Source organism: Cuculus canorus, chromosome 27 (genome assembly GCF_017976375.1).
Source record: "Cuculus canorus isolate bCucCan1 chromosome 27, bCucCan1.pri, whole genome shotgun sequence".
Lineage (NCBI taxonomy): Eukaryota > Metazoa > Chordata > Aves > Cuculiformes > Cuculidae > Cuculus > Cuculus canorus.
The window spans coordinates 5,716,465-5,737,707 of record NC_071427.1 but is presented as its reverse complement, the minus strand read 5'-3'; the positions used below and the strand labels follow the sequence as shown (position 1 = coordinate 5,737,707).

General features: G+C 59.1%; 2 protein-coding genes across 4 annotated transcripts; one reads left to right on the top strand and one right to left on the bottom strand.

Annotated features, from left to right (window-relative positions):
* Positions 1-4,182: 4,182 nt before the first annotated feature.
* Positions 4,183-16,307, top strand: CRLF1 (cytokine receptor like factor 1). 3 transcript variants are annotated; one of them, XM_054050302.1, is made up of 8 exons: positions 4,183-4,304; positions 11,427-11,705; positions 12,596-12,725; positions 13,099-13,268; positions 13,480-13,637; positions 14,184-14,352; positions 14,555-14,744; positions 15,649-16,307. In XM_054050302.1, the coding sequence occupies exons 1-8, from the start codon at positions 4,238-4,240 to the stop codon at positions 15,944-15,946; spliced, it is 1,461 nt and encodes a 486-aa protein (XP_053906277.1). In that variant the 5' UTR covers positions 4,183-4,237; the 3' UTR covers positions 15,947-16,307. The 3 variants fall into 3 exon arrangements, with proteins under 3 accessions (XP_053906277.1, XP_053906276.1, XP_053906275.1); XM_054050301.1 differs by having other exon boundaries at positions 14,555-14,737; positions 15,649-16,301; XM_054050300.1 differs by having other exon boundaries at positions 14,555-14,733; positions 15,649-16,300.
* A 793-nt stretch (positions 16,308-17,100) lies between these two features.
* Positions 17,101-21,157, bottom strand: REX1BD (required for excision 1-B domain containing). The gene is made up of 5 exons (XM_054050340.1): positions 21,111-21,157; positions 19,837-19,919; positions 19,193-19,397; positions 17,866-17,954; positions 17,101-17,572 (listed from the first exon to the last, which is right to left on the bottom strand). Exons 1-5 carry the CDS (start codon positions 21,111-21,113, stop codon positions 17,500-17,502), a joined length of 453 nt encoding a protein of 150 aa, XP_053906315.1. The 5' UTR covers positions 21,114-21,157; the 3' UTR covers positions 17,101-17,499.
* Positions 21,158-21,243: the final 86 nt, after the last annotated feature.

Genomic DNA, 21,243 nt, shown 5'->3' with positions numbered 1-21,243 from the left:
ATGGGGGGGGTGGACACAATGACACTGAGGACCAGGGAATGCTCAGGCACCAGGAATGTAGGGTTACCATGGGGTGCAGAAGGACAGGGGGTCTGGGGAATGCTCAGGTGCTGGGATGCAGGGGTATCATGCGATGTGAGAGGGTCGGAGTCCTGGGGACAGGGAGGTACTGAGTACCAAGGGATGCAGGGGTACCACGGGATGCAGGGACATTGGGGGATACAGGGGGATCAGAGGCACAGCAGAACTGAGGGATGCAGAGAGATGGGAGAGCTCCACTGACACCAGCAGCACAGAAGGACTGGGAGGAGGAGAGGGTCTGGGGGGCACGTGGGGACCAGGGGGCACTTTGGCACCGGTGGCAAACCCCCAGGAGCGTTAGACCCAGGTGTGCCACCCTCCGTGTCCCTCCGAGCCTCCCCGAGTCTCCTTTGTGCATCCCACCTGCACCCTCGCCCCGTGCCATGGGGTCCCTTCCCTCCAGGACATGGGGCACCCCTGACACCCCAGATTAACAGCCTTGATTTCCCAGGCTTTAAGACATAAAAGGCACGGGCTTAGCCCCGTGCGCTGCCTTGCCGCTGCCCTCCCCATTAACATTATTTATGGCAGCACCCCAAAGCGGCCCGGGGTGAGGAGGAGGAGGAGGAGGAGGAGGGCTGGGGGCTTCACTAACCTCCAGCCCTAATGGGGAACACATGGCAGGACCCCTGTGCAGGGAAAGGGGGGCTCTCCCGGTCCCATCTGAGAGTTGAGGAGTGCTCCATGCCCTGGGACAAGCGAGGAGGAGTGGGGGGCTGCATCCCTGTGCCCCCCTGGGAGGAGGGAGTGGGGCCTCTCCTCGCCCCGCTGCGCTCCGCCAGTTTATTCATCTTGTTAATCAAACCAAGGGCTGGGAGAAAATGCTCTCCGGCCGGGCTGGCGGGGCTGCCAGGTCGGCTTCGCTCCCCCCTTCCCCCTCCTGGAGCCCATCCAGCCCCTCCGCCTCGTGTCCGGCACCGGTGACGGATGGCCAAGTAAATGGGATAGATTGGGGGCTCTCACCATAAATCACAGCGCCGCGACGCAGGTGAGGTTTCCACGGGCCGGGAGGGATGGTGCAGGAGCCCCGACCCCCAGAGGGACCAAACCGCATCGGATCGGGTACCGGGAGCTGGGAATGAGCGCTGGTGGGCGACGCTTTGGCTGCACCTGCCCACGGGACACTGAGCTCCATCCCAGGCTCCATCTCCTCACCTTTGAATGGAAGAAACCCTTCCCAGCCCATAACAACCGAGTTGGCAAATATTGACTGCCGGGTGATTCCTGGCCCTCCTTCTGCCTCTCCAGAAGCACTCCATGCCTTTGGCATTTCTCACTACTCACCTACATTCTTTCCCGGAGCCTTCCACGAAGCCACAGCTCTCTGCGCCGTCCGGGAGGTCCCCACGGTCCCCCCCAGGACCCACCCCCTGTGTCGCAGCTCTGCAGATCCCATCCCTGGTGTTCAAGCACCCCCTTGACACCAACTGCATTTATTTTCCCCCCCTCTAGAGCTCAGCAAACTCCATCGCGGGACTTTTTGTGCTTCCCAGAGCAAACAGCGTTGGGAAGGTGCGGCCACTCGCTGCGAAGATGCTCTTGAGTGAAGGGGTTGGGGGGGAGGGTGGGGGCGGCAGGGAAGGGGTTAATCGGGTTATAAATTACCCATGGATGTGGAAATGTGAATATAAAGAAAACTCTGCTGGATTCTTTGCATTTCTAGCCTCTTTATTTTTCCCCCAGGTCACTTTAAAGGATGCAGGCAGTCGGAGGCTGCTCTGCTGCGCCTCTCCGACGGCTTTTTCTCTGGGTTTGGGGTTTTTTGGCTGTTTGTTTTTTACACCCTGGCCCTTGAGCCAGATGCTGTCTCTGTCCAAGGACTTTATGGAGCGAGCTCTGGCTGGGAAACCGAGTAATTAGATTAATTCAGGAGAGATGTGCTGGGCCCAGTCCCGGTGACACGCGATGGAGGGCTTGGCAGCGCGGCGATGCGGACCCGGGATGCTCAGCCTGGCTTTGGGGACACCACCAGGGCCACCCCAGGGTCTGGGATCCCTCTGGAGGGAGGAAGCCGGCGGCTGCGCAGGCTCTGCTGTTTGGGAGTTGGGCCCCACGGTCGGATCCTGCCCAGCCACAGGGCAACGAGGCCCTGGGAACGGAGCCACGGGGCCACCGCGGTGACGCCACCGGCCCGATCCGGGGGGCAGAGGGGCTGCTGGGACGGATTCTGCCTCTCGAGCGCGGCCGGCGCAGGAGGGAGCAGCTCTTTAAAGGTCACTGCCAAAGGGCAGCGCTGACCACGTCTGCCCGGGCGCTGACTCAGAGCGCCGAGGGCGGCTCGGTGTCCCCTGCGCCCCACCGCCGGCCGCATCCTGCCCACACCCGCTGCTGCTGCGGTTTCGGGGTACGGCACAGCTCGGTCAGGGCTGGCTTTGCCCCCCAACCCTGTCCCCATCCCACGGGGCAGGGAGGGCGAATGTCGAGGAGCGGCACTGTGGGCACATCCGAGGTGACGCCAATGGGGACCAACGCTCCCCTCAACTCTCGATGTCCCCCAGGCGACCCCCTCTTAGCGACGCCTTTGCCAAAGCTGCCCACGTCCCCCCTGTCAGCGCCAGAAGGGGCGTCCCCCCCTCCGAGCCCCCCACCGATGCTCTCCCAAACGCCAAATCCCATTTTTGGCTCGGCCAGGAGATGGTGGATGGGACGCGGCGTGGGCAGCGCAGGTGGGGGGTGGGGATCCCAGCTTGTGCTCGGAATTTGGGGGGGGTGTCCCTCTCCCCAGCACCCACCGCTGGGTCCCACGCGGGGAATGGGGCGCTGGGTCTGGAGCGCGGGCGGCCGTGATTCCCGCGCCCGGACGGCGGCCGCTGGGCTTTCTCAGTGCTGGGTGGCTCCCGGCGCCTGACGTTTTTGGGAAATTTCAACAAAAACAGTTCAGAAGCTTCCAAAAAAACCCGGGGCGATGGGAACAGGCATTGTTTTGCCTCCCTCTCGCTCCCTTTCTCTATTCTTCCCTCTATCCGTGCAGCCCCTCTGGCCGCTGCCCAGCGCCTCCGAGACCCCCGGCTGACTCCACGCCGCCTGCACCCCAACCTTCCCCCATGGCTCTGGGGGTCTCAGTGCCCCCCCACCCAGGGCTATGGGGCAGGGGCTGAGCCTGTCGCTCACGCTGACCCCCCGAGTCCCCCCCTTGGGACCCCTGAGCCACCCTCCACCCTCCATCCCTCATCCTCGCGCAGCGGAGAGGATGCAGAGCTGGGACAGGGAGCAAAGGGGCAACGAAAGCCACCGGACAATGTCCCCATGGGCTGGAAACGACCCCCCCCCCCAGCTCTGAACCCCCAAAGTCACCTGCAAACCTCAGTGGCGGCAGTGGTCCCGCAGCCTCAGTGCTTCTGGTCCCATCCCAACATCAAGTTCAGGTCCATCAGGTTCTTCTGCGTCCTCCATGTGGGGGGAACACACCCCACATCCCCCCCCCCCTCGGTGTGGGGGTGCTCTTGGGGTACCCCGAGGCTCCAGCAGACCTAAAGGCTGTGCAGATGGGACAGCCACAGCCAGGAGCTGCTGTCCTGGGGTGCTGCCACCCACCCCTGGCACTGCGGAGCACCGGTGCCACCAAACCACCCCCCTTGGGTGGAGGGGGGGGACAAAGGGGGTACCGGGATGGGGGTGCGATGCTTATGCCGATGGCTTTGCCGCTGTGCCGGTGGCACAACTGGACGTGTCCCCACCATCCCCGCTGGGGGACAAACAGCCTCAACCCCGGGGGGGGGTTGGAGCAATTTGGGGGGGGGGGGGGTGTCACCTTTTAGGGTAAAAACCCAACAGAGATGTTGGACTTCATAGGAAATATTTGGATTTATGGGAAGATATCGCCCAAAAAAGGTGTTAATGGGATTTTGGTCCCCCAATGACACTCCTGAGGGGGGGAAAGGGGGGTGCGGGAGGGTCCCCGTGGGTTACCCGTGGGGAGGCGGCTCTTACCCACGGACAGTGGGGTTCGGGGGTGGAGGGGTGGAGGGGTGGGGGGGGCAGCACCCCCTAACCCGCACCCCGCACCCCGTCCCGGAGCGGCGGGGCCGGTGGTTTTCTGCCCCCCCGGGGGCGGGGCGGGGGGCGGGGCCAGGGCGGCACTTAGGGCTTTGCTTACCGGGGGGTTCGCTCAGACTTGTTCGGCGCTTCCCGGGACGGGGCACGGGGGGCACCGGCGATGCCGCCCCTCCCGCTGCTGCTGCTGCTGCTCTGCCCGCGCCCCCCCCGCGCCGGAGCCACCGCCTGTGAGTACCGGGGGGGTCCCCCCCTCCATCCTCCAGTTCATCCCTTCTTACGGGGGGGGCTGTGTGTGTCCCGGGTCATGGGGGGGGGGGGGCTCGGTTCATAAGGGGGTCTGTGTGTCTGTCTGTCCATCCGTCGCTCCCCCCCCCCCTCCCCAGCCCCGGGATGCAGAGCACCCCCCGGTAATTTGGGGGGGTCTGTGTGTCCCCCGGCTCATGGGGGGGTTCGTAAGAGGGGGCTGTGTGTCTGTCTGTCCATCCGTCGTTCCCCCCTGTCCCCGGGATGCAGAGCACCCCCCCCCCGGTAATTTGGGGGGGTCTGTGTGTCCCCCGGCTCATGGGGGGGTTCATAAGGGGGGGCTGTGTGTCTGTCTGTCCATCCGTCGCTCCCCCCCATCCCCAGGGCCGGGATGCAGAGCACACCCCCCCCCCGGTAATTTGGGGGGGTCTGTGTGTCCGTCTGTGGTTCATGGGGGGGGGCTGTCTGTGTGTCCGTCTGTCCATCGGTGTGTCCCCCACCCTCAGGATGCAGAGCTCCCCCCCCCGGTTATATTGGGGGGGGTCTGTGTGTCCCCCCGGGTCATCGCGGTCTCGGTTCATAGCGGGGGGGGGGTGTCTGTATGTCCGTCTGTCCATCCGCGTGTCCCTTTGCTCCGAGTCCCCCCCCGGTTCATATGGGGGGGCCCTATACCCCCCGAAGTGCCGGTTCGTATCGCGGGGGGGGGGGTGTCTGTGTGTCCGTCCGTCCCCCCGCTCCACCGCAGCCCCGGGATGTCCGTGTGTCCCCCTGTTCTTGTTGGGGTGTCCGTGTGTCCCCCGGTTCACCGCGGAACCTGTTCTGATTTTGGGGGGGGGGGATAGAAGGCAAAGTGTCTGTGCGCCCTCTGCTTCGTACGGGGGTGTCCGTCCGTCCCGTCCTCCATCCCCGGGATGCGGAGCCCCTCTTCGCTTCTTAATGGGGGGGGGGGGGGGGGGTGTCTGTGTCCCCCCCGTTTCATCTCGGGGTCGGTGCTTACGGGGGTGTCTGTGTGTCCCCCGGTTCATGGCGGTGTTCACATCGGGGGGGGCTGTGTGTCCGTCTGTCCATCCTTTCCCCCCCCCCCCTTCCCCAGCCCCGGGATGCGGAGCCGCCCCGGGGGCATCATTGCCCCCCCCTCCCGGGGCAGCCGGAACCCCCCCCAACCCGGCTAACGGGGACCCCCCCCCCCCCCCTAAGAACAATAGAGGAGCCTTTTCTGGGTCGCGGGGAGCAGCAGGGACCCCCCCTTCTCCCCCGGAGCAGCGAGTGCGCCCTCTCCCCTGGGAAAAGAGGGGACCCCCCCCCTCAAAAAGGCTGCTCCCCCCCCCCCCATACTGCCCCCCCCCCTCCCGGAGAACAATGCGGCTCCGTTCCCCATCCAGGACAATGGAAACCCCGTCCGGAGAACAATAGCGAACCCCTTCCCCTCCCACCCCCGGGGGCGCTGACCCCCCCCCCCCCCCATGTGCTCCCCCCCCCTTCAGCCTTGGAGCCCCCCCAGCTCCTGCTGAGAATAACGGGGACCCCTCCCCCCGCAAAGCCGCCCCCCCCATCCCAGAGAACAATGAATCCCCATTTCCCCACCCAGAACTATAAGGAGCTCCCCCCCCCCCTTAAAACAATGACCCCCCCCGGGGGGGTCGGCAGTGGTGCCCTTTTGGGGGTGTCCAGGAGGTGCCACCTGTGTGCTGAGCTGTGCGCGGTCTCAGCCCTACAGGGATCGGGGTCCCCCCTTGCCAAGGGCGGGGGGGTGGGGTTCAGGAGGGCTCCCCCTCCCTGACAAAGCCCTACACCCCAATTCACCCCCACCCCACCCCATGGCTTTCTTGGGGCGAAGGGGAGGCGAAGCCCCGTTCCCCGCAGCAGGAAGTTTGGCTTCCTCTCCGCGATGGGAATTTCTCAGGGCGAGGGATGTTCGCTCCACCGCGCACCAGCGCTTCGCCAAGAAGAGCCGCCGCGTCCCGCGGAACCGGGGGGACCCCAGCAGAACCGGGGGACCCCGGCGCTCCCACCCCCCCACCCAACGCATCCTCAATGGGGACGATAATTGGGGCAGGAATCGCCGAAGCGGCGGAGAGAGGAGGGAAAACGTTCCCCAAATCCCTTTTTAACCACAGCCGCTGGATCCAAACAGGTTTTGGCCCAGAGCAATACCCACCCCGGCGCTCTTCCCACCAGTCGGAGGGGTTAAACCCACCAGCGACTGTGGGGGGCTGCGACGGACCCCGCTGGGGCCGATCCCTCGCCCGAGCGACACTGTTGGGGCCAATCCTGCGCCGTTGGGTTCTCCCTGGTTGTCCCGTTGGGGCCAATCCTGCGCTGTTTCGTTCTCTCCGGTGGCCCCGTTGGGGCTGATCCTGCACCGTTGGGTTCTCCCTGGTAGCCTCATTGGGACCAATCCTACGCCATTTGGTTCTCTCCATTGGGTTCTCCCTGGTGGTCCCATTGGGGCCAATCCTATGCCGTTGGGTTCTTCCCGGTGGCCCCGTTGGGGCTGATCCTGCGCTGTTGGGTTCTCTCCAGTGGTCCCATTGGGTCCAATCCTGCACCATTTGGTTCTCCCCGGTGGTCCCATTGGGGCTGATCCTGCGCCGTTGGGTTCTCTCCGGTGGTCCCGTTGGGGCCAATCCTGCACCGTTGGGTTCTCTCCGGTGGTCCCGTTGGGTCCAATCCTGCACCGTTGGGTTCTCTCCGGTCGTCCCGTTGGGTCCAATCCTGCACCGTTGGGTTCTCTCCGGTGGTCCCGTTGGGGCCACTCGTGCACCGTTGGGTTCTCTCCAGTGGTCCCGTTGGGTCCAATCCTGCACCGTTGGGTTCTCTCCGGTGGTCCCGTTGGGGCCAATCGTGCACCGTTTGGTTCTCCCCGGTGGTCCCGTTGGGGCCGATCCTGCACCGTTGGGTTCTCCCCGGTAACGGGACTCCAGGCGCTGCTCCACGCCGGTTCCTCGCCACCCCGAGCCCCTCGACGTGCGGCGCTGCCGAAAGGCGAAGCCAAATCTCCTTTTAGAGAGAGAATGTTCCCCCTCGGCTCAGCGCGGCCGCGCTCGCTGGAATGCTGCGCTTTTTATACACCCCTCCTCGCGCCGGGCACGAGAAACGCCCGTGGGAGACACGAACAGGGAAAAAAACACTGGAAAAGCAGAATAAACCCCTTTCTGGTGCTGTGCCCCCCTGCAAGCTTTGCTCTTTGAGCTTTACCACAGCTCTATATCCATAGATATCCATTTAAAGGTATTTTTCTTGCCCAATTTTTTCTTGCCCAAATTTCCTTTTGTTCTCCGAGGCGATTATTTCCATTATTTTTTCCATCACTCCCCGCACATCCCAATAAATCTCTTTTTTAACCACGCGCTCTCCGACACTTATCGGAGGGGTTTTTTTTCCCCCCTCTTTCTTTTCTTTCCCAACTCCTTAAAACACCGATATAAAAATCAAATGAAACCCGGTCCTTCGGCAGAAAGGCATAAACATTCCCGACACCCTGGAAATGTGGTTTTACTTTATAGCCCTTACTTAGCACCTGATCGGCTATTTTTTTTTTTTAATAGGAAAGCCATAAAATCCCCAAACAGGTATTTTTTTTTAACTTGTGACTCGCACATTCCAGAGGCTGCCGGCGGCTCTCCGGCCCTTTCCTCTCCGGTCGGAAAAATTCACACTTTTCCCTTTTAAAACACATGTTCGGCTTCGGGGGGAAAGCAAGTAAAAAATGTGTGTGTGTGTGTGTGTGTATATATATATATATATATATACATATATATGTATATACATATATATACACACATATATATATTACACATATATACATATATATAGTATATATGTATATTATATACATGTATATTATATATGTGTATATATATACATAATATACATATATGTATATATATTATATATATTATACACATATACATATATGTATATGTGTATAATATATGTGTATATATACATATATGTATATGTGTATATATATGTATATATATACACACATATATGCATATATATGTGTGTGTGTAAAAAAATGTGTGTGTATATGTATATATATGTATATATATGTATATATATACACACACATATATATGTTTAAATATATATATGTATATATGTGTGTGTAAAAAAATGCGTGTGTATGTGTATATATATGTGTATACATATGTATATATATGTATATATATGTGTATATATATACACACACATATATATACATATATATATACATATATATGTGTGTGTGTAAAAAATGTGTGTATATGTATATATATGTATATATATGTGTATATATATGTGTATATATGTATATATATGTGTATATATGTATATATATGTATATTTATATACACACACATATATATACATATATATATTTATACATATATGTGTGTGTAAAAAAATGTGTGTGTATATATATGTGTGTAAAAAATGTGTATATATATATACACACACATATATATATATTTATACGTATATGTATGTGGGTGTGTAAAAAAATGTGTATGTGTATATATATATATATGTGTGTGTAAAAAATGTGTGTATGTATATATATATATATATATATACCCATTTATATATATATAAATATAAGTAATTGGCTTTTCCCGAGGGTTCCGCCCGGAGAAGGGGAAATGTGTCCGTTTTAGAGTGCTCGTGTGTGTCTCTCTTCTGGTTTAGATGAAGATTCAGGAGATTTAGGGCCACGGCTGCAGGAGGGGGTGATGGGGGTTGGATCCCCTTCCCCGGGAAGGGTTTGGTTGGGGATGGGGGATATGGATCCGTGCCGTCGCCGCCGAGCTGCCCCAGGGGTGCCCGGCACCAAAGCATCCCCCGGGCTTTTACACCCCAATGCTTTTACGCCCACCTCAATGCACCCCGATGCGTTTACACCCCGATGAGTTTACTCCTCGATGCTTTTGCACCTGCCCCAACGCACCCTGATGCTTTCACTCCTCAATGCATTTACACCTTAATTCTTTTACACCCACCCTGATGCATTTACACCTTGATTCTTTTACACCCCAATGCTTTTACGCCCACCCCAATGTATTTACACCCTGATTCTTTTACACCCCAATGCTTTTACACCGCCCCGGTGCATTTACACCTTGATGCGTTTACACCCCAATGCATTTACACTCTAATTCTTTTACACCCCCAATTCTTTTACACCCACCCTGTTGCATTTACATCTTAATTCTTTTACACCCCAATGCTTTTACACCTCCCCGGTGCATTTACACCTTGATGCGTTTACACCCCAATGCTTTTATACCCACCCCAATGCATTTACACCTTGATTCTTCTACACCCCAATTCTTTTACACCCACCCTGATGCATTTACACCTTAATTCCTTTACACCCCAATGCTTTTACACCCACTCCGATGCATTTACACCTTAATTCTTTTACACCCCAATTCTTCCACACCCACCCTGATGCGTTTACACCCTGATTCTTTTACACCCCAATGCTTTTACGCCCACCCCAATGCATTTACACCGTGATGCATTTACACCCCAATTCTTTTACACCCACCTCGATGCGTTTACACCCCAATTTTTTACACCCTGATGCTTTTACCCCCCCCCATCCACCCCCCCCAGTGCATCCCGATGCGTTTACACCCCAAGACCCCCCCACCGGGTGCCGATGTCTCCGGCGTAACGAGGGTTTGGGAGCGCTAATTGGGCTTTCCGGGAGGTCATTTGGGATATCAGCCCGGCGCGTGCGGACGGAGCCGGGAACGCCGACGGCCACCGAGAACCCAACGGAGCGGTCGCGGCTTTGAAGCTTCGCAGTGGAAGGGTCTTCAATGGAGCCACTTGGGGGGTTCCATCACGGACGGGATGGGGATCACCCCGGGGTTTGGCCGGGAAGCCCTCGGCGTTGCAAAAAGAGGGGCGAAAAACCTCCAAAACTCCGTAAATATTATATATTCGCACATAATATATCTATATTTGTACAAAATCTCTCTATTTAAGCCTACGTAAGTGATAAAATACATATATTTAAGCATCTATGGAATAAAATACATTTGAATATATAAACCCAGGTGTATTTGAACATATAAATTAGACTTAAATATATGTAAAATCGGCATAAAATAGATTTAAATGCGTAAAATACAGGTGAGAATATATAAAAGAGGCATAAAATAGGTTGAAATGTCTAAAATAAAGGTGAGAATATATAAAGCAGGCATGAAATGTGTTTAAATGCGTATGATAAGTGGGAGAATATAGATAATGGGCATAAAATAGGTTTATATGCATAAGGTAAGTGGGAGAACATATGCAATAGACATAAAATAGACTTAAATGCATAAAATAAGTGGGAGAATATTTATTAGTCTATAACAATAGACAAAAAATAGGTTTAAATGCATATAATAAGTGGGAGAATATATACAATAGACATAGAATAGGTTTATATGCATAAGATAAGTGGGAGAATATATATAATAGACATAAAATAGGTTTAAATGCATATGATAAGTGGGAGAATATAGATAATAGACATAAAATAGGTTTATATGCATAAGATAAGTGGGAGAATATATAGAATAGACATAAAATAGACTTAAATGCATAAAATAAGTGGGAGAATATATAACAATAGACAAAAAATATGTTTAAATGCATATGATAAGTGGGAGAATATAGACAATAGACAAAAAATGGGTTTATATGCGTATGATAAGTGGGAGAATATAGACAATAGACATAAAATAGACTTAAATGCATAAGTGGGAGAATATATATGATAGAAATAAAATAGGTTTAAATGCATATGATAAGTGGGAGAATATATACAATAGACAAAAAATATGTTTAAATGCATATGATAAGTGGGAGAATATATAAAACAGACATAAAATCGGTTTAAGTGCATAAAACAAATGGGAGAATATATAAGATAGGCATAAAATAGCTTTCAATGCATAAAATAAGTGTGAGAATATACAAAATAGACACCGAATAGATGGAAATGCATAAAATAAACGTGAGAATATACAAAATAGACTCCAAATAGGTGGAAATGTATATAAAAGAGAGATATCTCTATGAAGTTCTTCTCTCATCCCCCCGTTTTCTGTCTCTCGGTGCAGACCCCGCCGTGATTTCCCCCCAGGACCCGACGCTGCTGATCGGCTCCTCGCTGGTCGCCACGTGCACGGTCAGCCCCGACTTTCACCTGAAAGCCGAGGACCTGTACTGGACGCTGAACGGCCGGCGCCTGCCCGCCGCCCTCTCCACGCCGTTGGGTCCCACCACGCTCAGCGTTGCCCTCACCCACCTCAACGGCTCCAAGCAGCAGTCGGGGGACAACCTGGTGTGTCACAGCAGAGACGGCGGCATCTTGGCCGGCTCTTGCCTTTACGTTGGACGTACGTCGTCGGCAGCGCCGGCTCGTGGCGGGTTTCATCCAGCGTTGACGATGCTTCCAGGGAGGGGTTTGGGGTTTGGGGGGGTCCCCATAGGGATTGACACCCTGGGGCGTGCCAAAACGTGCCGAGGGTTCGGAATGGGGATGCGAGAGGTGGAGAACCTCTTGTACCGAGGCAGAGCGTTGGGGTTGTTCGGTCTGAAGGCTTTGAGGAGACCTCAGAGCAGCTTCCAGTGCTGAAAGGGGCTCCAGGAAAGCTGGGGAGGGGCTCTGGATCAGGGAGGGCAGGGATAGGGCGAGGGGGGATGGTTTTGAGCGTAAAGACGGGAGATTGAGATGAGATCTTAGGCAGAAATGTTTTGCAACCAGAAATGGTTGCCCAGAGCAGTGCTGCCCCATCCCTGGAGGGGTTCCAGGCCAGGTTGGATGGGGTTTGGAGCCCCTGATCCAGTGGGAGGTGTCCCTGCCCATGGCAGGGGTGGGAATGGATGGGCTTTGAGGTCCCTTCCAACCCAAACCATTCCATGATTCTAACGGCTTTGTTCAGCTGCTCCTTTCCCATCTCCTCCCCACGGTTTGTGCGCCGTCCCGCAGCCTCAGGCGTGCAGCAGAATGGCTTTTTTGGCAAACCCTCGTTAAAATTACACTTGTCCGAATCAATAATCGTAAGATTTTATCTCGGGCTATTTTAAGGATGATGCTCTGTCCTAGGAATAGAGGCTTCATTGGGAATGCAGCTTGGACGTGGGGGTTTTTTGGAGTTGCTGAAAGAAAACAAACAGCTCTGGAGCTGAAGTTGTGGCAGACGAACCCTGCGGGGCTCCAACTTGGGGATCCCTGTGCCATTTCACCCCCCTCCAATTCTTATCAGTTTCTCTCCTTTTCTCCCAGTACCCCCCGAAAAACCCGTCAACATCAGCTGTTGGTCCAAGAACATGAAGGACCTCACCTGCACGTGGGCGCCAGGGACGGAAGGGGAGACCTTCCTGCACACCAACTACACCCTCAAGTACAAGCTCAGGTGAGGCTGCTCCCCCCTTAATTCCCGGAAAAATAGAACAGTGTGGGATTTACTGACTTAACGGGGTGGTGGGAGCAGGGAGCCCGGTGCCTCCTCTTCGGGGTGGTCCCTGGTGGGATGAGTTTCCTCAGGTCTCAGCGCCTCAAGGTGAGGAGGAGGAGGGTGAGGAGAAGCTGTGCAGCGCCGGTTGAGCCGGGAGCTGCCGGATGAGCCATGGGATCGGTAACCCAACACCTCGGCAGCGCAATGCCGGTGGTGTTGAGTGGTGGATAAATGAGACGCGATCCCACCGGGAGCAACCGCTTCCTCTGGGGATGGGTGAGCATCCTCGGCTCTGGCGGTGCTGGTCCCGGCACTCAGCGCCCACCCGCAGGTGGTACGGCCGAGACAACACCTGCCAGGAATACCACACGGCCGGGCCCTACTCCTGCCATATCCCCAAGGACCTGGCACTCTTCACGCCCTACGAGATCTGGGTGGAAGCATCCAACCGCCTGGGGGTGGCCGTCTCCGACGTCGTCATGTTGGACATCCTCGACGTGGGTGAGCGACGGCATCGTGACGTCACTGCCATGACCTCACCGGGGAGCGGCACTGGGGGGGCAGCAGGAAATGGGCTCTACGTGAGCAGAATTGCTCCTGATGATCCGATGAGGCTGTTTTCGAGGGGTTTGGCATCCGCGCACTCCTTAACCCCCGCGGTGCCGCGGTGCTGCGTGCGCCGGCCCCGCCAGCCCCTGCCCTGTCCCCGCAGTCACCACGGACCCGCCGTTGGACGTGCACGTCAGCCGGGTGGGCGACCTGGAGGACCAGCTGAGCGTGCGCTGGAGCTCCCCGCCGGCGCTCAAGGATTTCCTCTTCCAAGCCAAGTACCAGATCCAGTACCGGGTGGAGGACAGCTCGGAGTGGAAGGTGGGTCGGCATCACCCATGGGTGGTGGGGAGTGGCACGGGATGCCTGGCTGGGACAGCATGGGATGCCCAACCATGATGCCATGGGATGCCCAACCGATGCCTAAACATGATGCCATGGGAAGCCCAACCGCGCCCAAGGGGTGCCCAACCGTGATACCAAGGGATGTCCAACCATGATGCCATGGGATGCCCAACCGTGCCCAAGGGGTGCCCAACCGTGATGCCAAGGGATGTCCAACCATGATGCCAAGGGATGCCCAACCATGCCCAAGGGGTGCCCAACCATGATGCCAAGGGATGCCCAACCATGCCCAAGGGGTGCCCAACCATGATGCCAAGGGATGCCCAACCATGCTCAGGGGATGCCCAACCAAGATGCCAAGGGATGCCCAACCATGCTCAGGGGATGCCCAACCAAGATGCTAAGGGATGCCCAATCGTGCCCAACCATGATGCCACAGGATGTCCAACCATGCCCTCACAATGCCCAACGAAGATGCCATGGGGTGCTCAACCAATGCCAGCACTGCTTTCTCCTCCCTAGGTCGTGGATGATGTGGGCAACCAAACCTCCTGCCGCCTGGCCGGCCTCCGCCCCGGCACTGTCTACTTCGTCCAGGTGCGCTGTAATCCCTTCGGCATCTACGGCTCCAAGAAAGCCGGCATCTGGAGCGACTGGAGCAACCCCACCGCCGCCTCCACCCCGCGCAGCGGTGAGTGCCGCCGGCCAAACCGGGGGGCCCTTCCCCGCTCCATGCCCAGCACCTGGATTTCTTGCAAAGGAGCCAATTTGGAGCTCGGCTTTCCCAGCACGAAGCCAAAAAGCCGCTCATTTTCCCCGTTATCTGTGGCATCGGGGTGGGGTTGAGCCATGTCCCCCCACCCCGCGGCGCCGCTGACCCCCTCGTCCCGCAGAGCGAGCGGCGGGGGGCTGCGACCCCAAAGGGGGGGAGCAAAACACGACGCTGCGGCGGGAGCTGAAGCAGTTCTTCGGGTGGGTGAAGAAGCACGCCTACGGCTGCTCCAACCTCGGCATCAAACTCTACGACCAGTGGCGCGTGTGGCTGCAGAAATCGCACAAAGCACGCAACCAGGTAGGTAAGGAGCCTTTCGCACTTCTTTTCCCCGGCCACGTGGGGATGGGGGGGGGATGCAGGGTGAACCCCCCCTTCTGGGATGCTGGAGGGAGGGATGAAGGGTGAACCCCAAACCCCTGGGACGCTTGGTGGGGGGGTGAAGGGTGAACCCCAAACCCCTGGGATGCTGGAGGGAGGGATTAAGGGTGAACCCCAAACCCCTGGGACGCTTGGAGGGGGGATGAAGGGTGAACCCCAAACCCCTGGGATGCTGGAGGGAGGGATGAAGGGTGAACCCCAAACTCCTGGGATGCTGGAGGGGGGATTAAGGCTGAACCCCAAACCCCTGGGATGCTGGAGGGGGGGTGAAAGGTGAACCCCAAACCCCTGGGATGCTGGAAGGGGGATTAAGAATGAACCCCAAAACTCTGGGATGCTGGAGGGGGGATTAAGGATGAACCCGAAACCCCTGGGATGCTGGAGGGGGGGTGAACGGTGAACCCCAAACCCCTGGGATGCTGGAGGGAGGGATTAAGGATGAACCCCAAACCCCTGGGATGCTGGAGGGGGGATTAAGGATGAACCCTAAACCCCTGGGACGCTTGGAGGGGGTTGAAGGGTGAACCCCAAACCCCTGGGATGCTGGAGGGGGGATGAAGGGTGAGACCCCATCCCCAACCTCTGTGATATAGGGAGGGGGATGCAGGATGAACCCACTCCCCCCCAGGATCCTTCTGGGGGGCTGCAGGGTGACCCCCCCACCCCTGGGCTGCTCTGAGGTTGGGATGCAGGGTGACCCTGAACCCCGGGATCCTGGGGTGGAGCGCTATAGGGGGACACCAAACCCTGGGAAGCTGTCGAGGGGGGATGCGGGGTGCTCCGGACCCTGGACGCGCGGCCGGCGGCGACGCGGGGTTCTGCTCCTTTCCGCAGGTGCTTCCCGGCGATAAGTTGTAGTCCGCGGGGGTCCGAGCGCCGGCAGGATGAAACGGGGCGCCCGGCGCCCACCCGGGACCACCCGCGCCCACCCCAGCCCCGCCGCCGCGGAGCAGGAAAGCGGCCGGGGCGCAGCGCAGCCCAGGGGACGGGATGGGGTGAGGTGGGGGGCAGCTGGCTGGGGACCCCCTCGTTCACCCCCCGCAGCGGCGAGGGGAGCCCCCAGCCTCGCCCGGCACGGGGGGACCCCGCGGCTTCGCCCCTTCACCACCAGCCGGAGCAGCCTCGGGGGTGAAGGGGGTGACGGGCGCTTTGCGGGGACCCCCACCCTCACTGCAGTCCCCGGGAAGTGATTTTGGGGACCCACGTGCGAGCGCATGGGGGGTCCGTCCCCGGGGAGCCACACGGGCTGGGCTGAGGCTGCTGGGCTTTGCCCAGCGACCGCTCCAATTTTGATTCAAACCAGCCTTATTTTGGTTCCATTGCAGTCAATTAGGAACAGATTTAAGCTTAATGCCAATAAACCTCGGAAACCCCAGCGGGGTCTGCGTCAGCGGAGCGGCCGCGGCGCGCGGGGACGGGGAGGCAGCGGGCAGCCAAGGGGGACCCGGGTTCCTCGTCACCGCAGCCTGGGGCTCCCGTGTCCCCCATCAGCACAGCCAAAGGGGGACCGTGTCCCCTGTCACCACAGTCAAACGGGACCAGTGACCCTCGTCACCACATCTTGGAGCCCCCGTGTCCCCCATCACCACATCTCAGAGCTCCCATGACCCCATCACCGCATCTCAGATCCCCCTTGTCCCCCATCGTGTCCCCCATCATCACATCTCGGAGCTCCCGTGACCCCATCACCACATCTCGGAGCCCCCGTGTCCCCCATCACCGCATCTTGGATCCCCCTTGTCCCCCATCGTGTCCCCCATCACCACATCCCACATCCCCCGTGTCCCCATCACCACATCTTGGAGGCCCCGTGTCCCCCATCACCACATCTCGGATCCATCGTGTCCCCCATCGTGTCCCCCATCACCACATCTCGGAGCCCCCGTGTCCCCCATCACCTCATCTCGGAGCCCCCATGACCCCATCCCCACATCCCGGATCCCCCATCACCACATCCCGGAGCCCCCGTGTCCCCCATCACCTCATCTCGGAGCCCCTGTGTCCCCCATCGTGTCCCCCATCACCTCATCCCGGCTCCCCCGTGTCCCCCATCACCACATCTCGGATCCCCCGTGTCCCCCATCATCACATCCCGGAGCCCCCGTGTCCCCCATCCCCACATCCCGGATCCCCCGTGTCCCCCATCATCACATCCCGGAGCCCCCGTGTCCCCCACCATCACATCCTGGAGCCCCCGTGTCCCTCGTCACCGGTGATGGGATGGAGCCAAGGTGGCACAGGGGGACCCATGGAATACACCACGCCACTCAGCGCAGCTCCGTGGGGATGGGTTTATTTGGGATGAGGAGGAATGGGGCACCTGGGGGGCGGGCCCGGAGCTGGCTGGGGGCATAGGTTTGGGGGCGCTGCTGCCGTGGGGCTCGAGCAGATGCCTCTCCCAACAGGGGTCAACACGCGGCACCCCTTGGCACTGCCGGGTGTGGTTTCCCATAGGGAAAGCCCTGGCGGAGCCGGGGAGGGAATTGGTTCCCCCCCAGACCCCTCTGCTGAGGGGCCTCGGGATTTAGGGGGGGTCCCCGTTTCTCCCGGGGTGGGGGTTTCTCCACCCTGTGCTGAAGAAAAGGGGCTGAGGGGAAGGCGCCCACCTTGCTGGGGTGGTGTGGGGGCGCGTGGGGCCCCACTTTGACCGTCCGGCCCCTCCGGCTGTTCCCATGGGGACACCCATCACTCAGCTTCTTCCGAATCGTACTTGAGGTCCTGGAGAATTTCGCTGATTGCCTCAATGGTTTTAATTAGCCTAAAAGAGCGGATGGAAACTATAAATAAAGCCCATATGGAGCGTATTACGCGGACCGCCTCGCCTTCCCCGCGCTGTTTATGAAACACTCAGCCCGGGGAGGCCGAGGGACCGCGGCCGCAGCATCGCCAAACCCTCCCCGGGGCTTTTGAAGGCACCATCTGGGGCCCCCCTGGGCTGGAGGGGGTGGGAAAGGCGGGGAGGGGGTCCCGGCATGCGGGGGGGGGGGGGGAGGTGATGCTGCCATCCCAAAAGAGGGGGAGAGGGGAGCTGGATGTGGGGCCATCACCTACTTGTGCTTCAGCTCCCGCACCTCCTGCTCATGGGCGGCCGCGTCGGGATGGTCCTGCGCCCGCTGCCGCGCCAGCTGGAGCTGCGCCGTCTGCGGGGGGGACACGAGTGGGACCCCCACCCCCAAAAGCAGCCCCTGCTGTGCCCTGGCAGAGGGGAGACCCTGCACCCCGAATTCAGCCCTGCCCTAGGGCAGCAGGGATACCCCCCACCCCAAAAGCAGCCCCAGAGCAGCGGGGGATCCCTTCCCACCCCAAAAGCAGCCCCAGCTCTGCCCTGAGTGACACTAGGGACCCCCCATCACCCCAAAAGCAGTCCCAGAGCAGCGGGGGATCCCCTCCCACCCCAAAAGCAGCCCCAGAACATGGGGGGGATCCCTTCCCACCACAAAAGCAGCCCCAGCTCTGCCCCAAGTGACACTAGGGACCCCCCCCCCCATCACCCCAAAAGCAGTCCCAGTCATTCCCTGGGCAGCGGGGATACCCCAAATTCAGCCTTAGCCATGCCCCAGTCAGTGGGGAGTGCCCCCCACCCCAAAAGCAGCCCCAGAGCATGGGGGGGGTCCCTTCCCACCCCAAAAGCAGCCCCAGCTCTGCCCCGAGTGACACTAGGGACCCCCCCACCATCACCCCAACAACAGTCCCAGCCTTCCCCTGGGCAGTGGGGTACCCACAACCCCAAATTCAGCCTCAGCCATGCCCTGGGCAGTGGGGAGTCCCCCCCCCAGCACCAAAAGCAGCCTCAGAGCAGCAGGGGGGGGTCCCTTCCCACCCTAAAAGCAGCCCCAGAGCAGTGTGGGGGTGTCCCTTCCCACCCCAAAAGCAGCTTCAGCTCTGCCCAGAGTGACACTAGGAACCCCCCACCATCACCCCAAAAGCAGTCCCAGTCATTCCCTGGGCAGCGGGGGTACCCCAAATTCAGCCTCAGCCATGCCCCAGGCAGTGGGGAGTGCCCCCCAGCACCAAAAGCAGCCCCAGAACATGGGGGGGATCCCTTCCCACCCCAAAAACAGCCCCAGCTCTGCCCCGAGTGACACTAGGAATCCCCCCACCATCACCCCAAAAGCAGTCCCAGCCTTCCCCTGGGCAGCGGGGGTACCCCAAATTCAGCCTCAGCCATGCCCCAGGCAGTGGGGAGTGCCCCCCAGCACCAAAAGCAGCCCCAGAACATGGGGGGAACCCTTCCCACCCCAAAAGCAGCCCCAGCCCTGCCTGCCCCATGGCAGTTCTGGGATCTGTAACCCCAAATTCAGCCCCAGATGTGCCCGCGGCAGTGGGGGGACCATCCCTCACCCCCAAAAGCAGCCCCAGCCCCCCCCCAATCCCTCACCAGCTGCAACTTCTCCTGCTCGCGCTCCTGGAGGCGAGCGAGGTGCTGGGCCAGGTCGGGGCGGGCGAGCTCTCCCCGCAGGCGCCCCGCGATGCGCAGCACCTCGCCCGAGATGCCGCTGAAGGCCACCGTCACCTCGTGCACCAACTGCCGGTACCGCGGGAAGTCATAGTGGGGTGCGCTGCTCAGGTACGCCTGGTGACCCCTACACACGGGGACGGGGAAAAACCCACCGTCACGCACCGGGATGGCGACACCCCAACATCTTGGTGCTGAGCCCCCTTTGTCAACCCCTGCAAGCAGCACCGGGAGGGGTTTCCTACCCAGACCCACAACCAGGCTTCACCCCTTGCACGGGACCAGCTTGACAGCTGCTTTTTTGTTGTTTAGGAAGGGGGGTATTGGGTTTTTTTTGACTTTTCATTCCACAGGCCTGCGGCTCAGGAAGTCCATCATCGCCTGTCGGATGCTGAAATAGAATCCAGGTGTCCGGCATGGTCATCCCCTGCCAGCTGGAGCTCATCAGCCACCTCGATGCCCACTGCTCCCCCACAATCTCCTCCCGCAGGATGCAGAAGAAACAGGATGGGGGATTCAGTTCCTTGTTGGGGACCCCCTGTTCCCATGGCGGTGCCAATACTCACTCCTCCAGGAGCCGGTACGCCTCGGCGCGCTCGCTCTGCAGCTCCTGCAGCCGCTGCAGCAGCACCTTCACGGCCTCACCCGTCTGTGGGAGAACGGGATGGCGGTGGCATGGGGTGACGGTGACACTGGTATGCAGTGCGGCTCGGCTACTGCTAATGGGCTCAGGCAGAGCTGGCATCACTTGGGGGTGTCTCCCCCCGTGATGGGGATTGAGGCATCTCCCACCCCGTGTTGGATTTGAGCGAACTCTGAGCCCAGCGCTGGAGCACAGGCAGCACCAGGACCCCCTGCCACGTGTGGATAAATTGGCACTGAACCCCCACATTCCCCGCCCAGGACCCCCCCAGCCCTGTGCACAAACTGCATCAGGACCCCCTATGCCAGGCACGCACAAACCAGACCAGGACCCCCTCCTCATCTGCTGTGTGAGCACGAACCGGACTGGGACCCCCTCCCCAAGGCGTGCACAAACCAGACCAGGACTGGGACCTCCAGCCACGCGTGTACAAACCGGATCAGGACTGGGACCTCCAGCCACGCGTGTACAAACCGGATCAGGACTGGGACCAGGACCGGCCCAGCTAGATTTGCATGAACCGGATTGGGACCAGGAACCCCCAACCAGGTATGTGCAAACCACATCAGGACTGGGACCAGGACCACCCAGCCATGCATGCACAATCTGGACTAGGACCCCCCCCAGCCCTTGCCCACACTCTGGGATCCCCCCCCAGCCACGTGTGGACAAACTGGACTGGGACCGGGACCATGACACCCCCCAACCTCCGGGTCACACAGGCACCAACCAGATCATGACCCTCCTATGTCCCTGCTCACACCCTGGGATCCTCCTTCCCCCCCAAGAACCCCGGTGCCCACACTCCGCGACCCCCCAGCCACGCCTGCACGGACGGGACCGGGACTCACAGCGGCCACGCGTGTATGAACTGGATGGGAACCCCCGGCCACGCGTGTGTGATCCGGATTGGGTCCCCTCCCCCGGTCACACGTGTATGATCCGGATTGGCAGCCCCCAGCCACGCATGTACGATCCAGATTGGGTTCCCCCCCCCGCTCCCGGTCACGGGTGTATGATCCGGATTAGGACCCGCTCCGGCCACGCCTGTATGATCCCGATTGGGTTCCCCCCCCCGGCAACGCCTGTATGATCCGGATCGGGACCCCCCCCCAGCCACGCGTGCCCGAAGCGGATCGCCCCCCGGCCCGAGCCGGATCAGGCCCGTTCCGCCGGTGCCGGTCCCACCCCGCTCACCATGCCCGGTGCTCGCGGCCCGCGGGGCGGAGCGGGGCCGGCACCGCCGCCTGCTGGCCCCCGCCGGCACCGCCGCGCCCTCCCTCCGCCCCTTTTTTCTCGGAAACCGCGGCCATTTGGACAAAAAAAAAAC